This window comes from Syngnathoides biaculeatus, chromosome 22 (assembly GCF_019802595.1).
Source record: "Syngnathoides biaculeatus isolate LvHL_M chromosome 22, ASM1980259v1, whole genome shotgun sequence".
Classification (NCBI taxonomy): Eukaryota; Metazoa; Chordata; class Actinopteri; order Syngnathiformes; family Syngnathidae; genus Syngnathoides; species Syngnathoides biaculeatus.
This window is the reverse complement of record NC_084661.1, coordinates 17,812,553-17,834,444: the sequence shown is the minus strand read 5'-3', so window position 1 is coordinate 17,834,444 and position 21,892 is coordinate 17,812,553. Positions and strand designations below refer to the sequence as shown.

The window sequence follows — 21,892 nt, the reverse complement described above, 5'->3', positions numbered from 1 at the left end:
CGCCGCCGTCTTAGTGAAAAGACAGAAAATGAATCCCCAATTTACATCGCAGGCGGATTTAGCTTCCACCTCAAGTTAAGAATGGAAGAGTTATGAAACGCTGCCGCTGATGATAACGTTCATAACCTTCACCCAGACTATCAAGTGATCCGGTGTGGGGAGGAATTTTTTTTTTTTTAGGTTTTCTGTAATTAATTGGTAGTTAATACACCTTGGGCGAGCTTCTGACAGTACTCCGCTGGAATCCCAAAATCTTCTTCCCGAGTCAGGTTTGTCGGTGGCCTTGCCGGCGCAACCCTTTTCAAATCCGCCTCCAAATTTTTCCCGTGCGATTCAGATCAGGGCCAGTCCGAGACATTGACTTTATCCCCTTCAAGCCACTTGTGAACTATTTTTGGAGACATTGTAATATCAGCAATGTCTCCGTGTAATGTTCGTTCTTCATGACGCGCCGCCTATTTTCTGAAGAGCTCCAGTTCCCGCCGCAGTAAACCAGCGTCAAAACAATATGATGCCACCTCCGTGCTTCACAGTTGGTCCGGTGTTCTTTTTCCTCTTTTGTAACGTTGGTCCTGATGGGCAAACAGCTCCAACTTTAGTTTCACCAGACCACAGGACATCTTCGTCTCGGTGTCTTTTTCTTTCAGCGTAACGGCTTCATTCCTGGTCCACGACTCGTTTCATTGCGGACGATGACACTTTCTTACCAGCTTCAACGTTCCCATAATGTTTCAACGCATCTGCCCTGCGACTGACTGGCGGACCAGTTCAGGGTGGAGTCCGCTTTTTGCCCGAAGCTGGCTGGGTTAGGCTCCAGCTCTCCCGTGACCCTTGTGAGGACAAGCGGCTTGGATAATGGATGGATGTTTCAACAGATGACTGTGGCAGCTTCAAGCATCTGGAAATTGCACCCAAGGATGAGTCAAACTTGTGGGGTCCTACAATTTTTTTCCCTTGATTTCAAAAACGGAAGGAGACTGTTTGAAGTGTGGCTTTAAATACATCTGCAGTTGTGCCGTCTATTAACTCACATGTTGCCAAAGGTCCTCCCCATGTTCTTTACAGACATAGTAATTTTGCGTATCCTTTGACCTCAAAGAAAATAATGTAAAATTCTCTCATTATTGTTGTGATCCGGGAGATGTTCAAAAATGTTTTTGCAGTCTATGCAAACTTCTGGCTTCAAATTGTATGTGCGTGTGTGTGTGTGTGTGTACACGTACATACTTATACACACACTGCATGTATATCATATTTCATGGTGGTAAATTCATTCTCCGTTGGGCTATTAAATTGGAATTAGAAAATGGGAAAGAATTGACTGGAAAATCGTCAGTCATTGTACTGTAACACAAATTTCCGCATAGACACACGTGCAAGTGTTGTTTAATTAGGCCGACGCAGTGCACAAACAATGAGCTCACAGTTGTTTGAGTTGAACGCCTGACGCACAAACAAGGCACCTTGTGAGGGGAAACAAGGCGTCTTTTGTTCCCCCCCCCCCCCAACCGTTTCCACATGCGTTTTTTCCGCTGGCCTCTGCGCATAATTAATATCGCGGCGGTGCTGGAAGGTTTTCATTTTTCAAACGCTTTGGCTGGAAATGTTCTCCACCTCTTAATGGCCCCGCTAACGCTCGAGCTGTCGGCCCTTGGTTAGACGCACTTTTGTGTTACCGATTTTATTTGTTACCATTTTTTTTTTTTGACTTACAAAGGCGATAAAGTGTAATAAATGAAAGCTTTTCTTTCAAGTTACCGAAAGGATAGCTTCAGTGTGATGAGAACCTTCTGCAAATTTCCGTACAGCGAAAGGAAAAGTGTTGATTACCGAGTACGAAACGCCGTAAAGGAAAGCGTGAATGCGTCCACATTCCTCCGCGGCGGGATGATAAACAAAAAGGCCCTTCTGAAAAGTGCCTGCGTTTAAATCAGCGTGACGCGTGGCGATATCGCTGACGGGCTGCCATTTTCTTCATCCGAAAGACTTATCTCTTCATCCCTCCCTCGTCCGCGCTCAAAGCGCTCACTGTCGACTGTCGAGATGGCTATCGCGGTTCAATCGGAGTTCGGGATGTGAAATGATGGCTCGGTTAAAAAAAAAAAAAAAAAAAAAAAAAAACACCAAAAAATAAATAAATCAGACGTTTGTGCAGATGTGCGATAAAGATGCTATTGTACTATTATTATTATTATTATTATCATCATCTGCCATCAAGTGCGTGTGGTCACAGGACCTGAGCGTCAACAAGACTTGACTGGAATTCTTTGTTCCGCAGTCAAAGTAGATAAAAGTCCAACTTTTGCAAGCGGGTGACAAGCATACGTGATTACGTAACAACGCAATTCTTATGCTTTAGTCGCCATTAGGGGTGGAACGCTTCACAAAATTCAAACTTACAACCAAACATTTGCGCCGTATATTGGAATATAGTTAATGATGAGTAAAGTTGCTTCGTTCGTGGCTGTCATCTGAGCCTGGGGGGCAGGAACACCCCCCCCCCCCCCAACCGCATTATTAAAATTGTTTTGACTTTGTCGAGCCATTTGCATCCATAATTGATGAGCCACGGCGACGAGCGTTTCCTTGTCGTCACCGTGCAGAAGCCGCCGTCGACCACGGCTCACTGTCGGACGCTCGCACCCCGACCAACCAGGCCACGCCTCTTAAAGGCACATGCGCATAAATTGACAATACAGAACTTGTAGAGATCTGATCCTTGTGATTTTTTCTTCAAATCCATCCACCCGTTTTCCACAGCACTTATTAATAATGTAACTTCTGAGAAAAGACTGATTGTGCCCCCACTGTACGACTACCACTGAATCCCCAGAATGAAAATGTGGCAAACTTGAAGGTTTTCCCACTTGGAAGTCGTGGTGGAGAGACGCACGGCTCGGCGCTCGGCGCTCGTCGTCGCAGCGTGATGGCGGCCCTTCAACCCCTCGCGTTCCAGAAGCTTAGACGCGCTTGTTTGATGACGGCTTATCCCCTCAGCTGACATATTATGCTTGGACAGGCCGCCGGCTGAGCCGCGAGAACAAGCTACGGCGAGGATTAGCCCCCGCGCTCGCGCTAATGCAGTCAAACTGTCAGGCAGATCAAAGCCGCTCACTTCAGATTAAGACCAATTAAACGGGGTGGCGCTACGCAAATTAATAGTTGCAGCGCTCGCGCGCACACAAGCCGCGACAGGAGCAGGCAAGCCGGGCGAGGGTCCCGATCGGAAGGGGGTCCCGAGGGACAGCGACGGGGGTCACCCCCGGAAAGGGCGGCTTACTCGCCGTTGACGGCTGATGGTTAGCAGGAGAGACGGCGCACGCTAGCCTATCGGCGACATAACTGGAAACACCCCAAGACATGCAATATGAAATCAGCTCTGGCCGTTTATGCTGTGCATATTATAGAATTTGGTAAATGAACATTGAAGTGAGATGTTACCAACGTCAAGCGGGGCGGAGACTACCGACTGCTTTTAGAATCAAAAATATTGTATCGGATATCAGTTTTTTTCCCCCCCGATTACTGTTTACTAAACGATCATTGCGGTTTATCTGATATTCCTTCATGATTAAACAAAAAGGAAATAAGAATAAAGCAGTGTCGCACGATAGGGAGTGATGTACTCCCCAACCGTTTTGAAACTACGAGCTACTTCTTGGGTCCTGATTAATGCGAAGGAAGGGCTACTAGCTTGATAGCTTTAAGTTCAACAATGGCTCTAAACAGCAAACAAATGATCAGTTGTGTCTTAATGTTAATCGAATCAATTGTTTCTCCTCCAATGTCAATAAAGTTCGGTTTCTTCGTTCTTGGACGATGTCTGTATTAGGGGAGGGGCTCAGGTTAGCGTGCCCGCTGGCGTATGTTCTGGCACCAGACGGGAAGCGAGCTCTCGTTTTGGGTTCAAATGCGGTGACGTTTTGTCAAGGTAAAACAAAGTTAACATTCTCGGAAAAATGGCGTTCTACCGAAAGAACTCAAAGGCCTTTTAAATCATTTCGCTCAAGATCTCTTTGCTAATCCGTGATCCTACACAGCTTTATTCCTTGAAAGGCCGCCGCTGCTTTATTATGCATTCAAGAAATGAAACTCTTTGTGGCCTCTGAGCAAAGCCGGCGGCAGCCCGACAGCCACGACCGCCGTTTAACGGAGTCATCTGCAACACGTAACTGGCACTCGGAAGCCACGTCGACGTTTTTGGGCGGCGATTTGACTTGAAAGAGCCAGCGCCACGCAGCGGAGTTGAGCGGAGCTGCCGATTCAGGAAGCTTCAATTTCTTCTCTGTTGACGAAGTTTGAATTTGTGAGGTGAAAAGATGTTATGTTGATTAAAAATCAGACAAAGTGAGCCTGATCATTAAATGACTGGCTAGCGCGTCGACTGTTTTCGTTGCTCTCATTTTCCAGGGAATCTTCAAACTTTTGGCGAGAGCACCGCGGCACATCCACACCAATGTTTAGAACGGCATTCCCACCTGCGGACACTTCAGTTTTAGCGAGAGAAGAGGGATTCTTTCTCAAGCGGTCACCAGAGTTTAGAATTGAACCCCGAACCTTGGAACTGTGTGCTAAACACGGCAATCCAAATGTTCAGTTGGGGTCGCCGTCCAGCACGCGTGCCGCCGACGGCTACCTGGCGACGACATTGTCCGTAAATAAACTTTGGAGGAGCTTTCGGGGTCATGAAATTTATAGTTACGGGGCACCGCTGTCGAGAGGCCTTGATCGGAGCTGGCCGCGCGCTGACCCCGGCGGCCTCGCCGACCAGCTGCGGTTCAGAGGTTTGCGTTATTGTTACGAGGGCGGGACGCCAACCTTGTCCTCCTCCTCCTCCTCAGCTGTTGCCAAAAACTGAATGTTTTGCCAGCCTGTACGCTCGGCGAAGTCTGCGGCGGTAAAGTATCCCGGACGTTGTATACTTTTCCCCCAATTTTAACTCATTCGCTGCCGCTGACGGCTGTTGAAGTCAAGCGTTCACGTTAGCGTGGAGGACTGAGAGCGACTCAAAACACAAATCATCTTCTCACACTGAAACAAATCAAACTTGCAAATCTGACACAAACGGGCCGTCACAATTCTTTTCCGCTCATCATTACTGCACTAATATTACTAGTTCTTTGCAGAAGATGAAGAATCTATGACCGAGTACTATTTTGTTGATCGGCTGGCGACTAGTTCAGGGCGGACCACGCCTCTCGCCCCCAAAGTCGGCGTGATACGCCGACTGTCACCCTGATGAGGACAAGCACTAGCACAAGCATATGGATGGAAGTCCTCGTTGCGGACTGAAAGGACCGTTCTCTCTCACTCACCCGCGTGTTGAAAACCCTCTCTTCAAATACGCCTGGGACAAGTTTGATGAGCACATTTTGGCTCCCCCCTTTTCCCTCCCTTCCAATCTGTATTTTAAACGTGGAAAGTAAATAGATTTAGCACCCCCGCGGTAAAAGCGATTGCCAAAGGGGGGCTGCGCCGACAGAAGCCTTTGATGTGTGTTTGGACAGTCACGAGGTGGTGAGAGGCTGCCTGGCTGCCTCTCCGCTCCCGAGGACGCGGCCCGGGCCACGTAAGAATGAAGCCCTCTGTCCTCGGGCGGGACGACCACGGGAGATTTTTTTTCCAGCGCAGGTCTGGAGGCCGGCAAGGGTTGCGGTGGGGGGGGGGGGGGACACACACACCGAATGAGACTGGCAATATTGAAACTGCTTCGTTATCGCTTGTGCAAAAACCCCCCACATTATATGCTATACCGTATAACGATATCGTGACGTATCGCATCATTAGGGGAGGGATAAAAACTCGGGTTATTTTGCGAGCTTTCGTATCAAAATCACGAGTCGGACAGAACCGGTTTTCGCAAAGCGCCGTCGGTGTACACGGCGTACACCTCCCACGCTACAGATGATTTGTGAATCGTTTTCCGTTGTATGATAATATTCCAAGCGTCAAAATGACATCATCGAAACGCCGCATTTGGCTCCACCTGCAATCAAGTGCGGTGGCGAACAAAACCTGAAGCGAGCGCACGTTGAGCGGCGCGCTCTCGAAAGGAGCCGTCGCTCCCGTTTTGTGGCGCGCCAATACCGAATTTCAGAGAACAAATGCGCTTAAGTTATTTTCTGAAGGGAAGGCAATCTGTCAAAAGGCCGGGCTGTTTTGGCACGTCGCATACCGCCGCTGAGATCACAGACTCCGATTCTGCTTGCAATTACCGCGAGAGGACCTTGCAGGCAGGCGGGCGGCCATTAATCCTACTTCTGGCCCTGGACGTGTCGACGTCAAATATTTCCCGCTGTCCTCTGCGGCGCATTTCGAGAGAGGGAGGGTAGGAGTGTCGAGGGGGAGACCCACACCCACACCCACCGCACCGCTGGAGTATTTGCTGGCATTTACGTTTGCTTTACATCGCTGCAAACTCTTTATCGGTCGGAATGTATGCGAGGAAACTAAGTGGCAGCCAAAATGAAGATGATGAAATATAGAGCTTTTCATCATGATGTCATACAGCACATCCTTCAAAAAAAAAAAAAAAAAAGTGATTGCAGGAACCCTAACCCGCCATTTGAGCAGGACGAAAAGAAGCTAAATGGCCGGAATGACGGTTTTAGACGACTTCTATACCGACAAAATTTAGATGTGTGATGCGGTCAGTGGAAAAAGAAGGTGAAGAAACGTGGTGATTTTGGGGGAACGTGCACGGCACTTCAATTTCTATGTCACGTTTCCATGCATTTTCCTCTTGTCGCAAAGGGATGACCCGCTTTTGTTTCTTTGAAAATAGCCTCCGAGAATACATTAAGAGTGTGTCACACTTTTAAACACTGTCTAAAAAGAGTGTGTTGGTAGCTATGACGACCGCTATCCAGAGGCCGAGCTGCACGGCATTTGTTCACGGAGTCAACCGGCGACTATCGACCTCACCTTTGACCCAAAAGTCAGCTGGGATGACGTCATCCTAGTCACGATTAAGTGGATGGATAGAAATCAAGTCAGTACAATTACGCAACATGTTCCGTGTGTGAACTCGGTACGGCTACGTACTGTACTGAAAAGAATCACGGTACAAATACGTGTACATTTTTTTTTCTAGCTGTCCGCGACCCACCGGTTGAGCATCACTGTTAGAGAATATGAAATGGCAATAAACAAAACGCAGCATTGTCAGCATTACTCCGATTAACGTCCTCTTATGGAAACAACAGTGGCAGGATTGAATACTGAACTTTACGATTGCAAGTCAGGAATCGATGACCCTCGAGTTGCCTCCGACGTGCACGCTAAACGTCGACGTTGGGGCCGTTGAACGCGACGTGACACGTTCTCCCCAAATTCAGCGTCTTTGCGCAGCGCGTTATGCCCGAAAAGTCCGACTTTCTTTAACTTCTGTTGACGCCGTCACGGACGTCTGGAAAAGTCGGCCGGGCAGACGACGCCAAGCTCCGACACAAAGCGCCCCCTTTTTTGTCAGTTGGAAATACACAAATAAACCTGTTCAGCAACGGCAACGGGCTTGATGCGGCGTGACGCGGCGTTAAAGCGTCTTGTCACGCGTCCAACGCCCCGCATAGAGGCCCGCGTTGTACGACGAGCATCTGCGTCCGACGCACATAACGAGCGTGACCCCCGCGCAGATGGTCACGGGATGCCGCCGCCCCGCGTCGCCTGTTCCCATCCATCCGCCGCTAAATGGCTCCTTTGACGCTTTACGCCACACAGGGGATGTCCAAAGTTTCGGGGTATACGGTGCTCCCCCACCCGGCTCGCAATTCGCCTACACTTAGATTGCAAAACCGGTCCGTGTAGCGGCTTTCGTTTACATTTAAAAACAAGGCACAACATAACGAAAAATTAACATTATGCGTGCTTCGATTAACATTGAACCGATACAAATGTCGGAAAAGTTAAATACAACCCAACTGTAGTCAAATGTAATGAACTGGATTTTTTTCTTTTTTTTTTTTAAAGGTGGGATCCACCGCTAGGTTCAAGCACAGTTTAGTATTTAATCAGTGATTCTTCGAAGTACCACAAGTGGCCACTTACACTACACACTGTACATACTCCAAGCACTCCTCATACTACACTTTAGCAGCAGTTTACACGCAAACTAACCGTCGAACTCGACTCCATTTGACTTGATATGGATTGACTAGGAAGTCAAGATACCACCACTGTATTTATTAAAAAAAAAAAAACATTGTAGAGTTGGTTGATTGGTTTTATTGTATTTTATAAATTAAAGCTGCAGAATGCCAAAGTGGCCCTGGCATCCTTCCATAATTCTGGATGCGGTCCGTGGAGCAAAATGTTTGGACACGCCTGATTTGTCCCAACTGGCCCCGCTCAATCCGATTTATGACGATTGTCAAAGGTAGCCGTGACGGGCAAATTCATCGTCCCTTCACCGATTTACACGCCGATCATCATCATCATGATCATTTCATTGGTTTTCATTTTTGGACTTTTGGATTCTCGATGGCGTGCTCCTGAACTTTGCGGGGAACGGCCAGACGTGACCCAACGGTCGAGACCACCGGCACTGCTGAACTCAAGCTGGACTTTGCGGGACCACCCGTCGACTCGCCGCACAGCCCCCCCCCCCCCCCCCCCAATCACATGAATCGTGCCTGCTCAACAAAAGACGCTTTGAGGTCATGCTCCTCCTCCTCCTCCTCTTCTTCTTCTTCTTCTTTGAGTAAGCCCGAAGACAAGGAAGACTTAAGAGGGGACTTATGAGGATAATCGTAAGAGAAAACACATGCCATTATGTTACCATAAATTACAAAATGTGTCATATCTCCACGCCGGGGAAATGACTTACAGGGGGTGAAATCGACTCATTGGACCTTGCCCATCAGACGGCGATTCGATTAAAATGCTTCAGCTCGAAAGCCGCGCCTCTTTCCTTTCCTTTTTTTACGCTCATCGCCTCGAGAATCCTCCACGGGGGTTTTAAAACTTCAAACGCCACCTCATGAAAAAGTCAGGAGGCGTCAGACATGTGCTCCCCCGCGCTTGCCGACACCAAAGGCCACCATTGATTTTGCGCAAAGCCGGATCACCTGGCAAGGAAATACGACGACGGCAAAATACTCTCGCCCGTGGCGACCGGCTAATCAATGGCGAGATAGACGCCACGGGAACAAAGTTAAACTGACACGGCTCTAGATTTGCCTCGCCTCGTTCCGCACGGCTCGTCCTCGTGTAGGAGCTAATAAAAAGTGAGGTTTATGGAAGATCCGGGGACATTTTACGCCAAGGAACGGCAACTGTCCGGGGAGTTTAAAGCTAGCCCGGCAGAATGTTCCAAAAAAAAAAAAAAAAAAAAACCGGCGGGAGGATGTCTTTCAGGAAAGTTCAGAGAAAAGCCAACGGAGATCTCATTTTCAGGTGGCTTTGTCGGCCGGTGACGCTCGGCCGATCCGCTTGAAATGAAACATTCCTCGCCGTGGGCTCATTCCGGAAGTTGACTGCAAATAATTCATCGCAAACGGAATGTGGTTCTGGAATGGTCTGCAATTGGGGAAGGGCGTGTGCCGGCTACCGTTCTCGAATGCAGCGCTGAAAACGCAGCGTATCATTGATTGAAATCTATGATCTTGTCCGCATCTTTCATTTCCTGAAAAGAAGACGTCGTCGTCGGTGTCACACTTTCCTAAGATTGAGACGAACTATCGACGTTGCGCTTTCTTCAAAAAGATAGCAACCCAACAATGTTGCACTTTTTCTAAAGAGAAGAAACTTTTTATATTCCACGTTACTAAAATGATGAAAATCTATTGATCTTACACCTTCCTAAACGGACACTCTTTCCTTAAAAAAAAAAAAAATGTAAAGATGTTCCACTTTCGTCAAAACACAACATTTAATATTCATATTGTAATCATATTTATTTCTGAATACCATACCCACACTATGTGTCATAACAAAAAGCAGCTCTCTGTAATGCGTTTTTGATTGTATGTAAAACAGTTTCATTTATGTACAAGATTTGCGCTCACACACAAAAAATGGCTTTGCGATGCAGAGACACCAAAAATAAAGAAAATGGCGCACGCAAACGTGTTTTTGAAAAGCACGACTTTCGGGACTCGCGTGCTGGAGCTCTGCGTCTAATGGACAGCCGCAAAGCTTGAAAGGCCGTAAATCAACAGGACCATAGAAAAAGCCATTAGCGTTGGGGGGGGGGGGGAATACACGATAATAATGACAAGAAAAAAAAAAAAAAAAAAGGAATAACGGTCTCATAAAGCCCGCACACATTCCGATTCCGTCTATTTCGAATCATTTGGGGAAGATTTTTGCGTTCTAAGGGATTACGGCAGTTCAAAACATGAGGGTGTAAGAATTGGGTTTTAAGGGCCCGGTTCGAAAGGATGTTGATCCAAGGATCAAGATGATAAAACGGATAATCTTTGGTTCCATTGGCTCGTTTTTGTGGAAATGACGAGGTCCTGGCGACTTAGTCTGGAGCAGTACATCATCATTACAACAAATTCTCAGATTTCTCTTGTAAATGCAGAGGTCAACGCATTGGTTCTGACGAATTGGCTCCGTTAAGTTCATTTACACGGTTGGCTGCAGCGACTTAGTTCTGAGGATTTGGTTTTCAGGGCAAGAGTTATCCAGACTTCCCGGTTAATGGATTAAAATGTTTCATGATACCGCATAATCCAGCAGACATTCAATTATGTCTGCCGTTACACAGCATTCCATCAGTAAATTAGCCTCGCAAGAGAATCTGATGAACGGATCCATTTCTGTGCGCCTCGCGAACGGTACGGAGACCCGCAGCCCGGAACGTACGGTGAGACTGAACTGGGCCGGAGACAACGACAAGGCTCCTCTCTGTCCACCGCCAAATCCAATTTCCAGCCTGACTGCCATCCGCCGCCGGGTCCTGCCAATAATAGCTCATCACAACAAACGCGGGCCTTCTTGGCACCCAAATAAAGGCGGCCGTCCGCGCTCCGTGCCGCTCACTTGTCAATTAGGAGTCCTCGCCGCGCTGACACTCGCGACTTGAAAGAAACAGTCGAGGACGTGACGGATCCGAGCCGACGGGACGAGAAGGCGGCGGGGCGGCGTCGCCCAACTGTAACGCGCCGGAGATACGGATAATAACTGACACCGCTGGCAGGTTTTATGAAGTTTTATTTCATTTGTCGGGCCTCCTTCCACTTTGTCTTTTGAGTTCAGTCGCTCCCTAGCCTGAAGGCTCCCGGGCAGCTGTACCACACGGCGCGCCAAGACCGCTTCTTGCAGAACGAGACCGGCGTAACCTGATCCTGAAGCAGTACTTCAACAACTACACCGAGTACAACCGCAATGAAAACTTCCCCGTCTAAAAGTGTTGATCAAAACACTGGGGAAACTTCATTGCTGAAACATATTAATAGTATTGTTTGACAATAAATTCCAAAAGACGACATGCGTGCCCAAGTTAAACGCAACTGAATGATACTTACAAAAAAATGTACAATATGATCATGCACAGTTTGAACATTCAATTCAGTGATTGTAGAAAACGAGAGGAAGCCCGTGTAGCGCTAATCTCCCGCTAGCAGTATGCCAAAAGATCACTGCCCTGAATTCACTTCTGTTGTACAGTGTTTAACTTTTACGTTCAATATGTTTTTAAAAAACATTTAGGTTGCTCTTTTTTTTTTTTTTAAACTTTCATGTGCACTACATTCAAAACAAATCACGACGTACCGTTTTGTTCTACATTTAACCGGGAATGTTAACGCTAAAAACTGTGCGTAATCTTCCAGTGCCTTGCCATAATAATAATACAACTTTTTTTTTTTTTTAGGAACAAAAGCTGTCTTGGATGAGCGTCACAACTCGGAGAACGAGTGACCTAATGGAAAACGCCCACGAGCGAGCGCGTAGCAAACAGACCGCGGACGACGAGCCAACAAACCGTCAGACCGCGCATTTGATCACTAAGTCGACAAATGGAGCGGTAAGTGTCGAAAGGCTCCGACCGACCGCCTGACGCTAATTCCGGGGCCCCTCCCGCGAATCTCTAATCCCGCTTGTGAAATGTGACAGGACGGTTCTCCGGGTCCCGCTTTACGGGAAATCATCTGCCCATCACAGACGCTCATCCCCCCCCGAGCGTCAAAACACGCTACCTGTACATTCTCCACCCATGGAAAATCAAATCTGAGCCATCGCAGATTTACTTTGCCTTCTGGTTTAATCGGCGAGGATGGAAAACAACTAAAAACGACTACAGAACCCCCGAAATGACAGAAGCGTGTTCCTAATCCCCCAGGGCCAGACAAGCAGATAACGCTTGCGCAGGAGTGACTTGACAAAGTTTCCGCAAAGTTCTTAACGGGTAATATGGCAGCTGTCGGGTGGCACTGAGCCGTCGTTCAGCGCTGACGCTAACGCCGGCGTACACCATGACATCCTCACCTGCCTGATACTGCGGCGAGTGGACGACCGCGCTTAATCTCGGCGGGCTTTAACTTCCTCCTCCTGACCAGCTTTGACTAATCGAGGAGACAACGTGGAAAAAGACCCTTCAGCCGCCGCCATCTTTGGCGGCACCTCAACTTCGCCAACTCTTCGAGATTCCCCTCCGAGAACGAGGGGGCGTACGCCGGCTTGACTTTTAAGGATCCAAAGTGTCCCCTCTTACCCGCGTCACACCGGTAACACTACCCGACAACTTCTTATTCCGTGGCAGGGACCACCGCCCGCCTTCAAAGAAGAAAGCTAGTCTATTTTCTCGAAGGACGACTCCCGAGTCTTAATTCCCCGCACTTTAAAGACGCGGCGCATTCAAGGTGCATTACCGCGGCTATCGAGGTGATGGGAGCAATTTCAAACTGTCATTCGGTGGCGGAAATATCGGAGCGACTCCCGTGTCTCCTGCGGGCTGTCAAAGGGCCCGGCGACGTTAGCGCTAATCTGGATCTTATTCACTCAACACCGTTTTTCCTTGTCAGCGCTTTGCCTCGACACGCGACATCATAATGAGATCAGGTTATAATAAAGACAGATTCAGAGCTATTCAAATAAAAAAGGTTTCTTTTATATATATATAATATGTGTGAAAATACAACAGTAGCTCCTCGTATTCAGCAATTTGCATTTTTTTTTGGTGCTCGTTCCGAAACGCCAAAACGTCGTCTTAATCGGAAAGTTGCACGTTAATAGGCATCGAGGGAGTTTGCCGGAGTAAGCGATACATCTTGGCTGAGAAAGATTTCTATTTGAGGGAGGGGCCAAGTTTAAACTGGGTTGTGAGTGGGATTTATGGAGAGTCAGCTGTATATTTTTTCAGGGTTTTGTAAGATGATTTTGACTTTGACTCTTTTTGGAGAATAGTTTGCGATAGATTGACCGCAAATACTTATTTTTAAGTCACGACAAGGCCGTCCGACCCGCTTGTCCCCTTCAACAGTTTGTCGGCAAACGCGCCGATATGTTTCTGGCTTCGCTCGGAATCTGAAAACTTGTATAAGTCAAGGCAATACAGTACAGCAACTAGTAATTTGTCCCACTTAGGATGGAAGTGGCCCGATGCCTCTTGTGAGTATAAAAGGCAGCCCTCGCCTGGCAGACGGCAGTTAGTTAAGGCCTTTAATTTCCCCGCAGACGCCACACACTGGGGCTGTACTTAACCATTATTAATGTGACAGGCCTCGGCGCAAGGCGAATCAATTAAACAGGAGCAATCGCCGTCGTCCGGGCGGCGCCATTTTAAGGCAGGAGAGCGCCGTGAAACAATAGCACCTTCCGACCGTCCTCTCTCCTTTTTAGCTGTCACGTCCGATCGGCCCGCCGCCGCCCTGACGTGACGTGACGGGAGAATTTTCGCGTCGCGGCGGTTTCTGCTCGCGTACGAAGACCCGTTTGACTTTTTTTCAGTTGGTCGTTCTCGAAGCCCTCTGGGATGTTTTAAGCGACGCCGGCTGAACCAGAATGCTTTGGGATTTCGCCACAGGGGCATTTGATTGTTAGCGTCGGAGCATTATTGTGAAAGTCATTTTCAACTGTCACAAGGTCAAGAAAAATGTTTTTTCTTTATGCCTTTGTAGCTTGTCGGTGACCCAGGTCGTGCGAATCGAGGCACCTGGACTCTTCTTTGTTGGAATTGTTCTTTTATTATTATTATTTTCCTATGCACAAACAATATACATATTTATGTTTTTTTTTTATATAAGTGGAGGACTTCCAATGTAGCCCTAACTAGTGCTTTGCCGCCATTTTCTTTGATCTAAAAGAAATTACACATCTTTTGAGCGTTTCAATTGTCGATTTTAGGACTCGGCCTCGATATTCCACAAAAAGTGGACGTTCACATGAATACAGTAAATAGCAATAAAACACGCTAAGCTGCTATAGTTTCATGTCGGTCACGATGGTGGTACTCAAAAGAGCCAAGTATTTTGGAGGTGGGATTCGGTGTCAAAAGTTTACAAACAATGTCAATTATTTTGCGTTGTGTTCATTCCGGCCAAGGACCGGGAACGGCGACCGCACAAAAAAAAAAAAAAAAAAAAAAAACAAACTAAAAGCGGAGGAAGCGCCGTTGAGTTACGATCACTCGGTACGTCCAAATTGCTAAATCTTTGAAAGCTCCCCGAGACCCGACTCCTTCGCCGATGTCCTACTTTGAAGCTGCCGTATTGGCAGCGCGGCTGCGCCCGGTCCATAAACGTGTCCCGGCTCGGTGAAATACAAGCGGGAGATTTCAGGCCCTCCGTTTAAAAGTAATGAATTACGACGACAGTGGAAGGGGGAGGAAAAATGTGCAGCCATTTAGGGACCGAGCCGGGAATTTGGTGAGCGCCTCGGCGGCCCATCCATCAGGGCCACAATAAAAGAGTTTTTGGCTGACGCCGGGAATTTATGGTCGCCCTTCCCTGTCCTAATAAGTCAAGCGGCCGTGTCAGCGGCTGACAGGCCGGTGCCGAATACGGCAGTGGCCGTTATCAATCAAAAAACACTTGCATCTGTTTAACTTTTCGCCTGATCAGCAGGACGTTTATAGGCTATTGAGTAATAAGATAAGTGGGCCTCTTTCGAAAAGGAGGTGGCGGGAATTGGGAAATGGAAGATTTCGTGATGAATTGCAACCGCGGGAGGTTTTCATAAAACACTTTGCGTTGGGGGGGAAAAAAAAAAAATGGCAGTTTGGATTCAATGCGCTGACATTCATTTATTCCACAAACATTTCATTTTGCACTTTTCCAACATGAAAAGGTACAAACAGTTACCCGGGTTTCACGTAGTACATGATTAGGAAGGACTCCGACTCAAACCTTAGATCTCGCGGTGCGACTTTCACGCTCCATCTTAAAGTTATTTCATTCTAGCTTGTTTTAACCCCTCGATGCAGTTTGCCAACTGGGCCTTGGTGCGGTTCAGAAAGAAGGCTGGTAAAACTCCCGTCGGGACCAAATCAAATGGTCCTCGGTACAGTTCAAAACAAACTCTGGGGCACACCACAAGAACCAAAACTTTGGCACTTTTTATGAATTTCAATTTTTTTCCGCCCTGGAGAAGGTTTAAAAAAAAAAAAAAAAAAGCACAGAAGAGCGAGAGTGAAGTACGGTCAGGATAGTCGAACGAAAAGCTCAGCAACGTCTTCTTGTTTGTCTTTCATTAAAGAGATTTACGGGAAGATTACAGAGGCCAAGATGATGGAGGGCTACGGCAAAGACGCTTCCACTTCGCTTTATTTTGCGCTCGGCGCTGACCTGAATATGACTGAGGCGAAGACGGCTGACGGGTAAACTGGCAAGCGGGACGGAGGAGTGACAGATGCCAGGAAAGGACGTGAAAACGCGTCAGCGGATGGACGGGAGCAAACGTCGCCGTCTTGCTTGTTTTCCCCAGCCATAGGTTTGGTTTTTTTTTTTGTTAGTAATGACTCACGCAAGGTCAAAAAACAACCCAAAAAAAAAAAAAAAAAGACTCTTTGTCTTGTCGACATGGGAATGAGCAGCGACGACCTACAGTGGAAGATCTCAAGTCCAAGTGGTGCTGGTTGACTTGCGCGTTGTTGCCAATCGGAAAGGCTTGCAATTATGGTCGAAGTAGAGCTCGGCCTTGAGAGTCCCAAATTTTCACAATTAAAAATACATTTCCGACTATATCAAATGAGACTTAAAAAAAAAAAGAGTGAAAAATGCGCCAACGTTTGCTAGCCACTAGCTTGCATCTGAGCTAACAGGATCGGCTTGATGGTAAAACCACAAATAAGAACCGAGGCGCTCCGTTTCAGCCACACCCAACAAAGCAGGAAGACCACAATGTCTCCGTAATTGTCACGTTTTCAACAATTAGCGTTAAACAAATCTCGGAATTCACTTCACAGGGTCTTTAAAAAGAGATCTGACACCCCCCCCCCACGCCCCTGAAAAAAAACTGTTCCGATTTTGTTTGTCTTCCCTTTTTTTTTTTTTTTTTTCCCCACCACTTTTGGGGTTTGCTTTACTTGTCCTGGTGCAAACGAGTTGTTTGGCCAACCTGAACTCGCATCAACTCCCACAAATAACGTGACAGTAAGTGTCCAAAACGCTCACGTCTCTAAATTCCTGTTTGTGACAGCACAGTGCCTGCGCGGTTAGCATGTGTGCCTCGCGTTTCTGAAGTTTGGGGTTCGAATACGGGCCCTTTACCCTACCAGGAACGCCACCTTGAAGCCTCAAACTTGTTGATAAGTGAAAGATTTATTTCGGTCTTCATAATAGTTAGAAGAGATCGTCACTTTTCCCATTTTGTGGATGTAAAATTTCTACTTTGGCTCAATGAGGGCGAACGAACCGCCGGATTCGTTGATTTCGGTCACGTCGGGGAGTGCCGCGCATGCGCACATTCCCAATTGCACGTGGAAAGTCCACGTTAAAAGGCGCCGCGAGCGCGAAAGACACCCTCGCGTGGGTGCCGCACGTCACGCGTGAAAGACACCCCGGCGTAGATGCCGCACATCATCTTTTCACCTCGAATCAACTCTTGCAGGCTGCCGTCCGCGCGGACTAGAGCGCGCGTGCAAGGACGCGGCCGAGCGGGTGGAGGCGGAGTGATCCTGCCTTCCTTTGGCGCACCACGACCCCTCCTCCTGCCGCCGCTGCCGCTGTAATCCGAGCGCGCTTTCGGACCTGCGACCACACCGTCACAGGACGCCGACGGGAGAAGGTGACGCGCGACGGATTCTCCACGCTCGCCCGTGAGGATTTAACGCTTTGGGTGTTTGGGGCTTTCCACGGGGCATTACCCACACATGCATTTCTCGGCTTCGGGCTTCGGGTCATGATCACGTCGCCCGCGGTGTCTGTCCCGAGACATAGCAGCAATCCAGCGTGGGAGAGCCGCCCCGCGTCCGGGGAGAGAGGCGCGCCGAGCCCCGTCGGCCGTCCGTACGCGCACCGCAGCTTCGCCGCAGACGCAGTTTTCTCCCCCGCGGACCCGCACCGCCAGGCCGGCCGTCTGCCCATCAAGCTGCTGAAAATGCTGACGGCCCGGGCGGGACACATCATGCACCCGGAGTACCTCCAGCCGCTGCCGTCCACGCCGATCAGCCCCATCGAGGTGAGTCCGCCCGCGTCGCTCCTTTCCGCGGCAAAGTTGGCCGGGGTGGGGTCGGGCCGGGTGGCAGATCCGGGCCGCTGGCCACGTCGTCTGGCACAACTGTAGCAAACGGATCTTCTTCCCTGCTCGATATGAATGGACTCGATCATTTGTTTTGTCTTGGCGAGTTAAAATGTGGTCGCCACTGCATTTCCTGACTTCTGATTTCCAATTCGAATCCGTTGCTAAAACGCAGACGCATTTGACACGGAATGCACGCACGAGCAATTGTAAATATTGACGAGGCGGCCGCTTCATTTGTAGGATTTTCGGTTAAAGGCCGACTTGCAAATGTTTCTAACGTGGCCGCAACAACAACAACAATAAAACGCCTCTTTTACAAATAGGTAAACAAATAAAAATGATGGAATGCTTTCAAGATGTTAGACTTTGAAATCAATCAGATTTTTTTTTTTTGGGGGGGGGGCGAAAAGGGCTGCGGTACGTCTAAAACGATGCATTTATTTTGCTTGCATAAATACACAAACACAAAGTTGTTAACGGAGATGTGCTCTGTGTCCCAGCTGGACGCCAAGAAAAGCCCACTGGCGCTTTTGGCTCAAACGTGCTCCCAGATCGGCAAGCCGGACCCCCCCGCCTCGTCCAAGCTCTCCTCGGTGGCCTCCGGCGGGGACAAAGACGGCAAGGCCGGGCCCCTGAAGATCAGCGACATCGGCGCGGACGACAAGTCGAGCTTCAAACCGTACGCAAAGTCGTCGTCGTCGGACAGCAAGAAGGAGTCGAGCCCGAACGGGGATAAGAACGGTTTCCGGGTGCCGAGCGCCACCTGCCCGCCGTTTACGCCCAGGACAGGCAGCCCCGGCGCCTCCGCCAGCCCCGGCCCCGGCCCCAGCCCGGGCTCCGGCTCCAGCTCCAGCTCCGCCTCGGACTCCCCGCTGCCGTGCGAGGGCAAAGCGGCGACGGACAAGGAGGACAAAAAGGAGTGCGGCGAGCGCAACACAAACGCGGCTTCGCCGGAGAGTAACGGCGGCCACAGGACCAGTGGAATAAGCCCCGACAGGACCCAGGAGAGCACGCCGGGGTCCAAGGCTCTCACGTCGGACTCCTCGGTGCTCGGCTCCGGGTTGGTGGCTCCGGTTTCCCCTTACAAGCCAGGCCACGCGGTTTTCCCCCTGCCCCCCGCCGGCATTTCCTACCCCGGGAGTCTCGCGGGCGCCTACGCGGGTTATCCGCAGCCGTTCCTGCCTCCCGGCATGAGCCTGGAGCACGCCAAATCCGGCGGGCAGCTCCTGAGCGCGCAGTTCGCAGCGTGCAGCAAGGCCGGGACCAGCCCCCTGGCCGCGGCGTCCCCTCCCTCCCTCATGTCGGCCAGCCTGTGCCGGGACCCCTACTGCCTCAGCTACCACTGCAGCGGCCATTTGACGGCGGCGGCGGCGGCCTCCGGGGCAAACTGCGCGCACGACGCCGCCTCGGCACTCAAGTCCGGATACCCGCTCGTGTACTCCGCGCACCCGCTGCACGGCGTGCCTTCCTCGGCGCCGACGTTCGGCGGACACCCGCTGTACCCGTACGGCTTCGTGCTGCCCAACGACCCGCTGCCGCACGTCTGCAACTGGGTGTCGGCGAACGGCGCGTGCGACAAGCGCTTCTCCAGCTCCGAGGAGCTGCTCGGCCACCTGCGGACTCACACGGCCTTCGCGACCGGTTCGGAGAAGCTGCTCGCCGGCTACCCGGGATCGTCGTCCTCGCTCGCCGCCGCCGCCGCCATGGCCTGCCACATGCACGTGCCCTCCGGCGGCAGCCCGGCCACCCCCGGCGCCCTCTCCCTGCGGGGACCGCATCACCCGCTCGGGCTGGGCAGCCGCTACCACCCGTACTCCAAGAGCCCCCTGCCCGCCCCCGGAGCGCCGGTGCCGGTGCCGGTGCCTGCGGCCGCCGGAACCTATTACTCCCCGTACGCCTTGTATGGACAAAGACTGACGACAGCCTCGGCTTTGGGATACCAGTAGAGACAATTCCGACAACTATATATATATAGATATATATATATAAAATACATTTATAAAGGTGATTTGGGCCCGATGAGTTTTTATATGTACTTCATGCAGGGACTGGATCCATCTGGGGATCGGTGTATTTATTTGAGATAGCTTCAAGCGTGACTTTAAAAAAAAAAAAAAAAAAAAAATTAAAAAAGCTATTATAATATAACTTGCAAGAGCGTCAATGTGCATTATTTGGGAGACACCCAACCCCTAAAGGAAGGAATTCAAACAAAACGGGCCTTTTGGGTTGTCAGCACTTTTGATGGATGTGGAAGAACAATCAGCGGATTTGTGTTGATTTTTGTGGGGAACAAAAAGCAGCATGAAGCCCGTATGGCACATTTCTACTTTTTAAAAATACTCGTTCCTTTTCCACGGAGTAGCCAACAGGCCTTAAGGCTTGAACATTATGGTGTTCAAATTAAAATATAATTTTGCAATACTTAAACTTCTGGGCTAAATTGGTGCCTTTTGCTCGTCTCGCTCTCAAAAGAAACTTTGTCAGCGTTTGAGATGATGAGACATATTGAACTACTCAAAGTGTGCATGGGTCCTTCTCAGGCAACCTTGCTTTTGTCGTCATTTTATTGGAGTAAAACTCATTTGAGTAGCACGACCGAAAGTAATACAAGTGAAGTCTTCGCATAAAATTGGAAAATGTATGGAAGACGGCGTTTGTGCTATTAGCTTTACAGCGATGAAACGATTAAAATTGGGTGAGGGGTGGGGAGGGGGGAGGGGGGGGGGCACTTTTGGCCACGTCCCGATCCGAGTGACGAGTGACGCAACTTCCGGTGGACCAGATGACTGTTTGGACCACGAGAGTGAGTGAAAACCCAGGGACACGACTCGTGTGGATTAAACTAAATGCTTGTCTTTTTTAAAAGAAAATATACGTACGGTAATTGAGATGAGGACTAACACATTTGTACAATTCTGAAAGATTTAAATGATCATATTTCATAGTCATTTCTAATTTTGGCACACGGCGGACAGGCAACAGATGCTATTTTTCAACTGTTCAAGGTAGTTCATTTTTTTTTTTTTTATTTATGAAATATACAATAAGCTCACTATTCAAGATGCTCTACTTAAAAAAAAACAAAAAACCTTCAGTGTTTTTATTTTGTGCGGGTGCAAATGGCACCGATTTTGAGGAACGGCCCATACATTAAAATGAGCAGATTTGGTAATAATACAATTTATGTAACAATTCACCCATTTTGGTGTTCAACAACAATACGCGAGAGGGTCGAAATATTAGGAATGGCTCTCTGCATTATTTTCCTACAGTCACAATATTAAATACAGTATTAAAGTCAACAAAAGTGGATCTATTATCTTTGGGAAGGTAGACATTTTTTTCCCCATCTCAGTTTGCGTTGATGGACTAAATTACAGCATTCCGTTGACCTCCAAATGTAAAAAAAATGAAACATTTCTCATCTGAGGGCTTGTGGAAAAAAAAAAAAAAATAAACGTTTATCACGATCTATTTTGATCACTTGTGGGTTGGGTATAATAACACCTTCCGAGGTTTTTAGAATTGCACAATGGGCCAGACCAATTCCCCTCAGGGGCCTTACGTGACACACGGGCCGCAGGTTTGACCACCCCTGCTCTCAGTTGTGGATATCCTCCTTAAGGTGTTTTTTTTTTTTTTTTTTAAACTTTAAATGTTGCATGTGCGTGTTATCATCGCCTTCTGGCAAAAAGAAGTCCGCTGATGTCACGTATTGTACACACGTATACGTAGCGTCAATCATTGAATGTTTTAGGCATGAAGGCGGCTGGCGGGTGAAGAAAGTATGCTGAAGACACAATTGATCAGTGCCAACATGCAACGCTGAAGGCTGTTTTGTGTTTTGGGGCCATTTGTTTTGATATTATCGCAAGTTAGCAATCAGTACTCGCAGGGTTGGGCAATCTGCAGTCCGTGGGCCGTATCCCGGTCCTTGAGAGCATTTAATAAGGTTCGCCAAACAGATAGAAGTTGAGTTTTCTAAAAAGCGATCGAAACGATTGAACCGGCAAACGCTCCAAAAACGCACTTAAATCACCTTGCACATTTTTGTTTCGACATTAGCAAATTTGCTGATTCACCCCGCAAAACATACCTATTTGCAGTTTTCCACTTCGTGTAATAGTAGCTTAGTACCAAAGGACTGTTAAAATAGAGCAGATGGACTTCATTTTGACCAAAAAGAAATTGTCCTTCGGTGCCATCATGTGGTTTCTTATGAAATTACAAAAAAGTAAAAACCTTTTTTGGGGGGAGGGGGGCT

The 21,892-nt window shown here is 48.7% G+C and overlaps 1 protein-coding gene and 1 long non-coding RNA gene across 8 annotated transcripts in view; one reads left to right on the top strand and one right to left on the bottom strand.

Moving 5' to 3' along the window:
• Window positions 1-21,892, bottom strand: part of LOC133495449 (uncharacterized) — a 107,076-nt gene that overhangs the window by 57,390 nt on the left and 27,794 nt on the right. For 4 of the 7 annotated variants that reach the window (XR_009793570.1, XR_009793569.1, XR_009793568.1 and 1 more), the window contains one exon: window positions 17,524-17,684. The exons of 2 other annotated variants lie outside the window; for them this stretch is intronic. This is a non-coding gene — a long non-coding RNA (uncharacterized LOC133495449). Of the gene's footprint in view, window positions 1-211; window positions 899-17,523; window positions 17,685-21,892 lie in introns of all 7 variants that reach the window. One more of the 7 variants, XR_009793574.1, reaches the window with a different exon arrangement.
• Window positions 14,265-20,224, top strand: LOC133495446 (zinc finger protein 503-like). Its single transcript, XM_061810083.1, has 2 exons — window positions 14,265-17,562; window positions 18,126-20,224. Exons 1-2 carry the CDS (start codon window positions 17,284-17,286, stop codon window positions 19,569-19,571), a joined length of 1,725 nt encoding a protein of 574 aa, XP_061666067.1. The 5' UTR covers window positions 14,265-17,283; the 3' UTR covers window positions 19,572-20,224.